The sequence below is a fragment of the Mauremys mutica genome, chromosome 19 (assembly GCF_020497125.1).
Source record: "Mauremys mutica isolate MM-2020 ecotype Southern chromosome 19, ASM2049712v1, whole genome shotgun sequence".
NCBI classification, from domain to species: domain Eukaryota; kingdom Metazoa; phylum Chordata; order Testudines; family Geoemydidae; genus Mauremys; species Mauremys mutica.
This window is the reverse complement of record NC_059090.1, coordinates 8,371,343-8,383,612: the sequence shown is the minus strand read 5'-3', so window position 1 is coordinate 8,383,612 and position 12,270 is coordinate 8,371,343. Positions and strand designations below refer to the sequence as shown.

The window sequence follows — 12,270 nt, the reverse complement described above, 5'->3', positions numbered from 1 at the left end:
AGGCTCTCCCCTTTTTAAAAAAGGATTTGTTAGGTAGACAGCCCTGTTTGACTGGCAAAGGGGGATTTGTCCACACTCCGAGACAGTCATGCTTCCTCTCTTGGGGAGCTGCTCTCTGGTATGTAAATACTGCTGTTCTAGGCCACTAGAGTGTAGTGATGGTTTTATCAATAAGGGCCTGGCAGATGCTGTTTGCTCTGTGGGAGCCTCACTGGCATTGGAAGCTGTACAGTCCCTAGGGATGAGGAATCACACAGCAGACGGGAGTCTGGAAGGGAGCAGATAGTAAAAGTCTGTCTCTCACTCGCTCGCTCGCTATAGAGACTCCAGAGAAGAGTTTTCCATAAAATACAATTAATTAGCTTGCTATCCTGTAGAGCATGCTGGTGGCAGCTGCTGCTAACAAACTCTCCCTACAAATGGGGATTTCATCCCACTGGGTCTAAGCAGAAGGGGTGGAAAATGTCTGTTCTGCCTGCTGAGCTGGGAGGCGGCTCCCCCAGCTGGAGCTGAGCTCTGCCTTTTTGCTGCTGAGTTTCATTCCCCACCATCCAGGTTCTCCCCTCCCTCTCCTGCCCCCAAAACACAGAGCTCCTAGAATCTGGCTCGGTGCATGAACTCGCTCATCCTGCGCTGCCATGTGAAAGCACGCAATGAATGCTGAGTTAAAATTACATTTTTTTTAAAAGAGAGAGTGCTTTGCTCCGACTAATGCGGCTGCCACTTCACATCAGCTGCTCTCTACGGGATGTTTGTGTTAATGGACTATCGCTCCCCATTGAGCCTGATCAGAAACGCTTACGGCTACAGCCAGGAGGTTAGCATGCATACGTGAGTGAAATTAGCCTTATGCTGTCAGTGCACCAGCATCCGTTCCAGGGCTGGGCAAGCACTGCGTGTTTGTGAGCATCCAGATATCCAGCTGCCTGTCTGAGCTCTCCAAACGACACATGTCCCCAGAATTGGAAGAGGGCGGTCACAAGATCAGGCGCTCTCAGGATATCTTGGTCCCTTTGTTTTTGATCCCAGTTCAAACCCACAAGCTGGTGCAGCTTTGGTCCAGTGGGTTGAGGCTGGAGACTGTGTTCTGCTCACTTCTCTGCCCTGGGTGTATGGTATAACCTGAGACAAGTTGTTTCCTTTCCTTGTGCCTTTGTCGTTTAAAAGGAGGACACTAATGCTCCCTCTCCTGGCAAAGCAGTTGAGGATCAGGGGCATGAGAAGCTAGAGCAATGCAATGTCTTATTCCTGTTGGCATTGACTGAGCCAGAACCCAACCTAAGCTCCCAGTGGGATGCCAGGAGGCACTATGCTGCAGCAAGCACTGGAGGGGACTCAGTAGGGGGTGCTCATCTCTGAATCAACATCCACCCTAACCCGTATTTCCTGGCTGCTGTCTTCAATGTATTTCCATCAGAGCTACAGAAACGAGAAACTGGGGTATTAGGAGAGAGTCCAAGCACATGCGCAGCGCGGGCCCCAATCCTAGCCCCTTGTCTGACATCAGGACCAGCTTGGTGACCTCATGGCTGTTGCATTTCATTTATTAGGGAAGTGCCAGTTGCAGCTCCATAGTTTTAAGGCTGAGTTGAGTTTTGCACTTAATGTAGAAAATATTGGCATGCCGCTGACCACGAAATAACTCCCTGGAAAGTTCAAGAGCCAGAACCTTCCCCCACTTTACATTCTGCTGTCTTCCCACAAACCTCTTTTGTCTAAAGAATTAGCGAGTGTGGAGAAGGCGTGTGGTGAATTTAGCTGGACCCAGATGATGCACATGTGCAAAGACGTCTTTTGGGAAGAGGTGCAGAGGTGCCGAACTAGGGGTGCTGGCTTGAAGTGATTTCCATTATATACACTTAATGTAGAATACTGATGAAAATACTGTTTGCATGCAGAATTTTACCCTAGATCTTGCCTTCCTTGTAGCAAATCATACTGAGCTAACGTGATATTTGAACAGCCTGACAGGAGAAAGGAACATTAACTTATGGTCCAGTGCTGGCCTCCTCTGACTTCCACTAGCCTTGTGCTTGCATGTGAGTTTATTAGACACCTGATGTTCTCATCACTTCCACTATGAAAGCCAAGAACAACCGCTCCCCATCCCATTGCTCTTCAAATCACTCCTCTTCCCCATTGTTTGCCTAAAGCATATTTTCAAAGGAAGAGTTCAGAGGCCAGTTTGCCTGTGTGGATGAGCCTGTTTAAAGCTCTCTCAATCATAAACGTCAAGGGGAAAACTGCCTGTAGTAGGGTATCGCTTTGTATTTACCATAGTTTGATGAAAAGCCTGGCCCTTCAATCACTTCCCACTGCCTACCAGGCCTTTAAGAAAGCGCTTTGAATTGACTAGATGCCCTGTGGCACACAGAGGTTGCCATGGAAATGGTTCTTTCCCTTGGATGACGGTTCCTTGACAAGTCAAACTTATGCAAACTTCACCCGCACTCCTTTTCAATGAGGACAAAGGGACTTTGTGAAGCACAAAACTACGTATTTGGTGTTCTGCTGTGGGGGAGAGGGGGGGTGTTCCTCACACTTTCTCTTTCCAGAGTGAGCAAGGCATGTGATGGGTGAAGTGGAATCATGTCCTGGGATAGCAGCTGGATTAATGTGCCTTCTTTTCTCTCCTAAATTTTCCCAATAATTCCCTGACAATAACGGCTCTCCCCTTTGCTTCAGTCCCTGTTTCCCCTAGGGGTTTATTTGGTCTGTTAGTTTCAAAGCCCATAATTGTTTGTTGAGATCCTGCTCTCTGTCTCCTCAGGGGAGGGAAGTGTTTAAAAGGTCTGCTGACTTTTCAGGAATTGGCGTGGCGTTGACCCAGAGCCAGAACCTTCTCCCCCTTTACACGCTGCTATCTTCCCACAATCCTCTTCTGCCTAAAGAATTAGTGAGTGTGGGGAAAGCGTGTGGTGAATTCAGGTGGACTCAGACGGTGCACTGCAACGACGTCTTTTGGGAAGAGGTGCATAGATGCCAGAACTATGGGTGCTGGGGGTGCTTCCACACCCCCTGTCTTGAAGAGGTTTCCATTATATGCAGGGTTTACAGTTTGGTTCAATGGCTCTCAGCACCGCCACTCTACAAATTTTTCCAGCACCCTTGAAGAAGTGTGGAAGTGACTGATGTAGGGGCTGGACACCCAGCAAAAACAGGGGACCTATTATCTCCGCTGGCTATTGGCGCTCTCCTCAGGTAGAGGAGGTCTGTAGTTTTTGAGCCAAAGCAGCAGGCATCCGCTCTCAATTTCCCACATGCGTTTGATGTATGGAGTAATTGTGTCAGCTGTATGCAGCGGTGGGTTTATGATGGAGGGAAGAGGAAATGCACATAGTTGTGAATGGAAAACCTTCCCCTCTATTTCAGAGGACCTCCCTTGTAAATTGGCCTTGCACTTTGTCTCTCCTTTCGGCCAAAATGTATTGATACACCCTTTAACTGATTGCTCCTTTTTGTATGCTTACATTTCTTTTCACTGTGCAGAAAAATAGTGCCTTGCAAGATATCTAAACACTGTGTTTTGTTTCCTTTCCTTTCCTTTTGTTCAAACTATTTAAGAATCCCCAAATCTTCCAGGCATATTTTGTGGTGTTTCTTATAAAGTGTAAGTGTCAGTTTCACTTACTGTGAGGTAAATCACAGGAATGGAATAATCACCTGCTCACCCTAGGCATATCTGCCGGGGGTGGCATTGCTAATTCACAGCGCTTGCTCGTCTGGTTCTTGGCAGGAGGACAGATTCATGTCCCCCGCTGCTGTCCGGCTCTCACTGGGGATCCTGAGCAGAGCTTTAGCAGCTCCTCCTACAGCTTGTTTATTTTGGGTGCAATGATTCAGCTCTATGCGATTAGGCTCATTTGATAGAAGGTCATCCTGGCCAGCTATGTGGTGCCTTGACTGAGCCAGGCCTGCCTTCGTCCAGTTAGCAGATCATATAACATGCTTGGCGGGGTGGAATGGGGCAAAGTCTGCCAGAGATGCAGGAGTTTCTACTTGGTGACTTATGATGCCCCTTCCAGCCCTAGCTTCTGCAACTGTGTCACTTCTTTTGGTTGTTGGTATTTTTACTTGAAGCCCCAGCTCCTGGAGTCATGTGATTATACGAGACTGTCAGCTTGCTATTTTTTCAAGTATGTTTTTAGCCCACATGGTTGCAGACAAAAACTTGGGAACCAGAAGCAAATAACAAGACATTAAAATATATTACATTTTTTAAAAAATCTAATTATTTTTAAGATAATCTTGCATTTTTTTTCTTGGGAGGATGGAGAGCTGACTTGTGATTTTGGAACACTTGGGGTTGGCCATACTTCCTCTGGCTGTGGCATCCGATGTGTTGAACCAAACAGAGTCGGGCCTGGTTAGTATGTGGGAGGGAGGGAGACCTTCAAAGAAAGCCTGGGGTACTACAGGAAGTGAGGCTGGTTGATCAGTAAGTGGGCTCTTTCCTCTGAGTCAGTGTTGAGCTAATGTTCCAGCATGGAGTTTGGGGGTACTGTGGTGCTGGGCTTAGGTTGTCTTTTTCAGATGAGCCTTTACACTGAAGTCATGTCCATTAAAAACCCCATGGCACATTTCCCAGAAGTAGGGATGTTAGCCCCAGAGTTCTGTCTAATTCCAATGTAGGTAGTTACAGTCAGACGCCTGAAAATTTCCCCTTCCATCCCACATCATAATTTCTATTGGACAGGATATGCCCCTTCACTTCCCATTTTGAACTGATGTGCTGTGAGGTATTTAACAGCTGCCCATGTGCCAGAGAGGTGGCTGCATGACAGTGGTGGGTGAAGGTGTGATACGAGCATTTACTTAACTCCACAGTCCAGTCTGATCAGGCTATGCAGTTTATTTTTCCTCTCCTTTCACATCTCTGGGGTGGGTGACAAAGTGAGGAAGAGTCTATTTCAAACAGGTAAAGGAATTGTAAGTTGACTGTGTCTTTCACCACCCCCCCTCCCTTTTCTCCCCATCTAGGTGGAGAATGGTGCTGAGTATATCCTGGAAACCATTGACTCCCTCCAGAAACACTCCTGGGTGGCGGATATCCAGGACTGCATAGACCCTGGGTAAGGCTTACTTGAGGAAGCTGCCCTCTCTGTTTCAAAAAGCACCTCTCCATCTCAGCAGAGGAAGGATTATCCAGTGGTTAGAGCACTGCCTGGGCCCAAGAGATCTGGAGTCAGTCCCTGCTCTGCCACAAACATTCTGTGTGACCCTGGGGAAAGTCCTTTAGTCTCTTGCTGCCTTTGTTCCCCATTTGTAACATGGGGATGACAACACTGCTTCACCTCACAGGCGTGTTGTGAGGACAAATCCATTACAGAGAATGTGAGGTGCTCAGATAGAAAGAAAAATGAAAAAAGTCAACGATTTTTTTCACCCCAAAATGCCTTTTTTTTTTAAGCCCATTTTTTTCAACAACAGAATTTGTTCAGAAAAGGTTGGCTAGCTTTAGTCATTGAGTGACCCACCAATCTGCTGCCCCGGCAGCCTGGGAACAGCTTTCAGATCCAGCTGACTGGACGAGAAACACTGGTACTAACCAGCAGTCATTTCTGTGACGAAACAAGGCCCCTCCCGCTCTGAGCCTGTTACAGCCAGCAGCTATAGAGGCTTGTCTCCCTAGCTAAACCAGCTCATGTTTGTAGCTCTGGAGTTCCTAGTTTAAATCCCCAGTGTGTCAGCTAATATAGGGGACATCGTATAAGTGGGGGATTATTTGTGACTGGAATCCCGGATGTCTCGCACACGCTAACCAGTGGGTTAGAGTCTGGTTCTGCCTGCAGTTACAATTGGATATGTTTGTCTTCACATCCTCTCCAACGCTGTTGTGCAGTGCTACGGTTTAGACAGCTGCTGCGGGTTTCACTGATAGGCAGTGATTCCTGTGTGTGCAGCCTGCTACCAACTTGGTGTGGTATCTCTTAGGTTGCAAGACGCTGTAGAAGATTGTCTCAGTCTCACTGAGGGTTTGAGGGGGGGAAGGGCTTGACTCCTTGAGACATCATGGAAAAGGTTAAAATACCTTAATAAACATCTCACAGTAGCAAATAGACTTATTTGCTTTGGCTTTAGCTGCCTTTCTGCAGCATAAGGCTCCATCCTAATTCCAAACATGTCTGAAATACTAAGCTGTTCACGGTGGAGGGGGACTCCCCTGGTGGCTCAGATGTGAAAGGGGGAACTGGGAAAGGGGGGGGTCTGTTGGTTTTTATTGTATCCCTGACTTGGGAGCACATTATACATGTTCTGCTTCGCTAGAGAGAGCATCCGGGAGCCCTCAGCTGAGAGCGCCCAGCCCACAGAACGGTCACGGGTTTAGGTGTCAAAGGGCTTTCTGGAGTCTAGAGGACCACGTTAATGCACTTTGTTCACTGCCCTGCAGCTTGTAAAGAGAGTTATCCAGGGGCTAAGGCAGTGGATGGGAGCCAGGACTCCTGGCTCTGCCACCATTGCCATGCTCTGTGACTCTGAGCAAGTGGCGTGACATCTCTACGCAGTTCTCTCTCCATTTGCAATATGGGGAGCAAATCCTTTGCCTTCCTCGCAGGAGTAAGGGCCCCAATCCAGCAAACGGGCATGCATGTGCTTAACTTCCAGCACGTGAGCAGCCCTGCAGCCATGCAAGGGACCCTTCGTGGGCTCGAAGCTAAGCACGGGCATAAGTATTTGCAGCATCAGGCCCGTGTTTGTAGAGCGCTCTGGGATATTTAACACACGGGCACGCCCGGTGAGCACCAAGAGTGAATTTTCATTCATCTTGTGTGTGCTGTGCTTGATCCTTTTGCCAAAGGTTTGAATCGGAAACCTCGTCAATGCCCTGTCAACACATTTTCTGCAGAGGGTTTTTTTTTTTTAAAGGGTTGCAGTTGAATGACTCCGATTGCTGATTCATTCGCTGGTTACTGAATAATTCAGCAGCTCCCTCCCAAACAATTACCGCTAACACAAACCGCTTCCTGAGCTGCCTGCTAGCACGTGTCCTCCTGGTTCAGCTAGAGGCTGTTGCTCTGAGAGTAACGGAGACGGGTGTGCGCATCTCACCACAATGGGGCAATCGGGAGCGTCCAGGCTAAAAATAGGATTTCAAGAGAGCATGGCTTTTTGCAGGACGGTGGCATCAGGCTAAAGGGGCGGGCACAGCTGTGACTGACAGGGGGAGTCAGCCAATGGTCAGGGATGTGCACACGCGTTGCTCCCATAGGGGGTCATTTGGTCAGACGTTCCTGCTGGTGGACTGGCTGTTGCTGTCCCCCCAAGAGACCTTGTCTCCAGGTCCACCAGGCCTATCTTGCTCCCGCTCCTCCACCCCCCGCTGTTAAACATCGGCTCCTCCATCTCCAGATGGGTGTCCTCCACCTCTGGGGTTGGCCTGCCTCCATCTCTCCCGCCTGCTGTGCTTCCCCTACCTGCCCCCATCCATTCGGTCCCAGATGCTGTCTTTGAACTCCGCTTCCAACCCAAATGGCCTCCGAATCACCGCCATTACTGGCCAGCATGGGAGCTTGGCCTGCATCCCAGGGACTGGCAAGCAAGGCACAGCAGCCGTCTGGCAGAGCTGCAGCCTATTGTTTCATGGCACAGACACTAGAAATGTGATCCGGAGCACCCAACTGAGTGCAGGGCGCTAGAATTTACCCAGAATTATAACATCAGTCAAATGAACCATGGTTCCTACCTGAGAGTGGAAATTCTTCCCTGCCCACCCCGTCCCCGGTGAGGCGTGTGCCTGCAGAGAGTGACAGCCTGCACGTGACCATCTGCTCTGCTTTTTCCTCGCAGGGACAGCGGAGATGATATTGAACTTTCCTCCTGTGCGCAGGGAGCCTGCCTGCCAGGCAGGGTACCCTCCTGCAGCTGTGAATTTGTGGCCGATGGTAAGGACCCCCGGAGAAAATCACCAGAAATGTTGGGTTCAGATGTTGGGCATCTTGTGGTGTTGGGTTGGGTTTCAAGGCGAGAACGCAACTGACAACAAAAGAAAAGATTATAAAATGTGGGAGCAACTCTGCTCTCCTTCGGGATCTGTTCTCGTTCATGGTGCAGCCACCCTGAACTGACAGGCCAGGGATGCAGGCCCGGTATCTGGCCCTTCTGACTCTATTAAAATACCCTGCTTTCATGTGCCCTGTAGCCAGCAGCTGATCCTAGCCTGACCCCAGCAACCTATCCCTAAAGAAATGGATGGCACAGGGGACTGAGACCAGCACATGGAGACTCTGGCTTCTGTTTCAAATCCTCCCCATCTCTGTTGACCAAAACCTCATTGCTCTCTGTGCTCTGCTGAGTGTGAGAAGAGTTTGGGTCTCCATCCAGCTCCTACTGAGGCATCATGGCACCATTGTCACTAGTCACAGCAGAGCAGCCACACAGTGAATGGTCTGTCTGAGACTGAACTATCCTCTCTTACTTCTCGAGGTTGTCCTTCCAGGGCAGGGGAGTAGCATAGTGGCAGGGTCATGTAGGGAAGGGTTAAAGTGGCTCTGCTTGTCTGCAGTCTTTAGGATGACCAGTCTGGCACTAACTAACCCCACAAACTAAACCAGCCAACTGTCTACCTTTCTCTCTAATAGGAGCAGAGTCGCAGACTGCATAGGGGACAATACACCAAGTCTGTTGTTATTGAATGTGGTGCTGACAACATGGGGGTTCTCTATAATATTTGTTATGAATCCTTTGCCTCAGTTTCCCCTATATTTTGCATGGCTATCCAGTGGGCAGGGGAAGGATTAGGTTGTCTCTGGGGGCAGGCTAAGAGACCTGGGGGGGAGGGGGTGTTGCCTAGCTGCCTGAGCCTGAATGTGTCTCTAAAAAGGACTATCCAAAGCTGACACTGTAGCAATAGAAAATTCAGACCTGTATCAACGGAAAACCCAGTCAACCAGACATTGACCCCAGTAAGCAGTGACCCAAAGTTCCCCCACCTCTCAGCAGGGACGCTGAACAAAGACCCCGGCATGCGAACAAAGGGCTGGAAGGTGTGAGGTGGGGGGATACAGTGTTGGCTTCTGGAGGAAGCTGGGAGCTCACTCACCTGGGACCCGGCTAAGGAAGGCAGACTGAGAGAGACCGTGCCGGAAAATGGAATTTCACTGCAGCTTGGCTGGGGCTCTGAGCTAGCCGGACTAGGCTGAGCTTTAACCCTCATTCCTCTACTCTAACCTAGGGACTTCTTCCATTGTGGGTGACTAATAAACCCACCTGTTTTGACAATACTGCCTGAGTGTCCCTGTCAGTACGTGGTGAGGTGCATTAATCCCTGGTGGGTGGACATGTCTCTCCCAGGTGTCGATCTCAGTTGGACTCGCTGAGCAGAGCTCGCAGCGTGAAGCAGGAGTGTTGGAGCCTCCAAGGTTCAGTCTCGGGAGGCTGTGTGGCCTGCCCTGAAGGAGGAGCGAGAGCCCTTGGGGGTCTGACTTACTGAAGGGTTCCTCCAAGAAACTGCTCCAAAGTTGAGGGCGTAGCACCAGTCTGGTGGGTCCGTGACAGGTGCTTGTGGGTTGATTTGCAGAGAAACGCTGAACTTTAAGCCATTAAAGCCTGCATTCCTTTCAGGTGTGCACAGGACTCCAGACAGATGTTCTGTGCTTGCCACCCACACCATCACCCCAATCGCTTCCACTGTCATCTCAGCCCCGCATGGCAGGGCCAGGGACTCCTCAGGGGAACACCTGGCCCATGTACCACTGGAAAACTTCCTGCAGACCCTGGAGTCGCCAGCCACCAGCAGTCATTTAGCAGGTACCTGCAAGGCTCTGGGCGGGGCAAGTGGGAGGTAGCCACATTGGCTACCTTCCAGCTGATTTGCTGCATGTGACACAATTAATAGAAGAAAAGGGAAAAATCCCATTGCAATGCAACGTGGGTCTCTTGAGCAAGCCCTGAGCAGAACTACTGCATTCTGATTAGAGCGAAGGGTGGAGGTGGGAGATTAAAGAAAGGGGTGTTCATGGGGACAGGTGTGTACATAGGGTGGGTGTGCCTGATGGAAAAGGGGGAAGGTGTGGACCCAGCAATAAAGCTGGTGGGGAGGCGGTGATGGGGAAGTTGTACGTGCAGGCAGGGAGGGATGAGTGCACTCAGTTCTAACCTTGCCCTGCTGCTCCCAGCCAGAAGAGCCCATTATTAGTTTAATATAGAAACCCTCTTTCTGCCCTGCCTGGCTGCTCTTTCAGTGGAATTTAGTGGAGCACCCAATAGGGTGACCAGCTGTCCTGATTTTATAGTGACAGTCATGATTTTTGGGTCTTTTTCTTGTATAGGGTCCTATTACCCCCCACACCCTGTCCTGATTTTTCACACTTGCTGTCTGGTCACCCTAGCACTCAGTAGCCAGCCTGCTCGGACGTTATCTTCCCACATGACGTCCCAGTCCTGCTGGAATAGCTAGAACGTCCTCTGCCAGAGCCCTGCAGTCTATTCACTGTTGTTGCCGTTCCTTTCGAAAGACAAACATTTCCCTCTCTAAACGGCCTTTCTTTTACCCCTTTCCAACTGTACAGGGGAGGAAAGCGAGACAGAAGCAGAGATCAACCTCTCAGATTTCCCTTGGTTCCATGGGACACTGTCGCGGATCAAAGCTGCCCAGCTGGTGCTCTTTGGCGGGGCCAGGAGTCATGGTCTATTTGTCATTCGGCAGAGTGAAACTCGGCCAGGCGAATACGTGCTGACTTTTAACTTCCAGGGGAAAGCAAAGGCAAGTGCCATTGTGATGCTGATTATTTCATTGGTTTTAGAACTGCCCTAGCAGCACTCACCCACTGTTCTCTGGTGCTATCCCTACTTTGTCTTGCCACCTCTCAGTGTCACTTCGACATGTAGCGTGCAGGGAGCAGGACAGGGGGTGATTACAGTGGGGCTCAGAACCGGGATGGCTCTGCTGACTTCTAAAAAGATGCTCGGAAGTGTCGTTATTGACTGGGCTTTTTTGGGATTACTGAGATCCCCAACACGAATAATCCTCTGACCCTTGAAAGTGCCTTTCATCCCAGAATGATACACAAGGATCCATTCCATCTGGGGCGGAAATGTGGCCACCTCTGCAACGGACCGTAGCAGCTGTTTAAAACACAGGGCCATGCTGTATAACAGATTAGGACAGGAAGGGGAGAGAAATCCTGTCTCCCAGTGGTTCTCTGTGTCTTTAGTTCTGTGCTGCATAAGGGAGAATGAAAAGAGCTAACGTTTATGTGTGGCCTTTTATCCAGAGGTCTGGATGGTCAGGTGGTTACCAGAATTGGAAGCACTCTACAAACTACTACTACCTCACTCTCTTCATTGTTAGAGCTGAAAGCACTTTACAGAGGCTGTCAGTATCATTATCCCCTTTTACAGATGGGGAAACTGAGGCACGGGGAGGGCCATGACTTGCCTGAGGTCCCCCAGCAGGCCAATGGCAGAGTTAGGAATAGAACCCAGGTGTCATGAGTCCCAGTCCAGTTCCCTGTCTACAACACTACAGATCAGTTTTGCCCCCAGATTCTCTAGGCAAAGCTCCCATTGATTTCAGTGGAAGTGATACCATTGCATGTGAAGGCAAGATGGAGACCTATGTAATGAACAGGGATTAGCTCACCATCACTGAAATGCAGCTATCTCTGGGGTGGAACGCTGACCCCTTTTAACAGGGCATAGAAATACTGAGCTACTGGTCAGTATGGAAGATACATCGAGTCGATATACATGTGCTAGCTTCGTTTGAGCTAGCATGCTAAAAATAGCAACGTAGCTGAAGGGTGGTGGTATGGGCAATGGCCTGAGTATGGGCCTAGGTCTCGGACGGGATAGTTCTCAGGGTGGCTAGCCCCTCCTGCCGCCTGCGCTGCTCCGGCTACACACCCTGATCAAAGCTAGTGTGCGTATGTCTCCCTCTAGCTGCACTGAAGACGTCCCCAGGGAGCAATATGAGGGTCCTGGATCCAGTTGAAAGTGAGGAAGGGATTGTCAGGTGGTTACCAGAACTGGAATGTAGCCAGGACACTGGGGCTACCAAACCCCTTGTGAAGGAAGCCTGCAGGGGCTCTAAAGGAAGCTGGATGTTAGCCACCTGGAGCAGCCCAGGGAGCCAGTGGGAAGCTAGAGGAGAGTGAATGAGCCGCTCGGTGCGGGGAGAGAACTGAGAGCAGCCCTGGAGGATTAGAGTGTAGGAGGAAGCGAAAGCTTCCTGTTGGCTCAAGATGCTGCCAGAGGGGGCCCTGCCAGACCAGCTCTAATGAATAGAGAGTAAAATGCCCAAGGGGACCCCAAACCACCCGCTTTGCCAAT

General features: G+C 50.0%; 1 protein-coding gene across 3 annotated transcripts in view; it reads left to right on the top strand.

Moving 5' to 3' along the window:
- SH2B2 (SH2B adaptor protein 2) overlaps nucleotides 1-12,270 on the top strand; it is a 69,425-nt gene that overhangs the window by 47,054 nt on the left and 10,101 nt on the right. For all 3 annotated transcript variants that reach the window (XM_044994177.1, XM_044994178.1, XM_044994175.1), the window contains exons 4-7: nucleotides 4,981-5,072; nucleotides 7,789-7,883; nucleotides 9,562-9,747; nucleotides 10,509-10,702. In XM_044994177.1, the coding sequence (XP_044850112.1) occupies nucleotides 4,981-5,072; nucleotides 7,789-7,883; nucleotides 9,562-9,747; nucleotides 10,509-10,702 (567 nt within the window). The remainder of the gene's footprint in view (nucleotides 1-4,980; nucleotides 5,073-7,788; nucleotides 7,884-9,561; nucleotides 9,748-10,508; nucleotides 10,703-12,270) is intronic.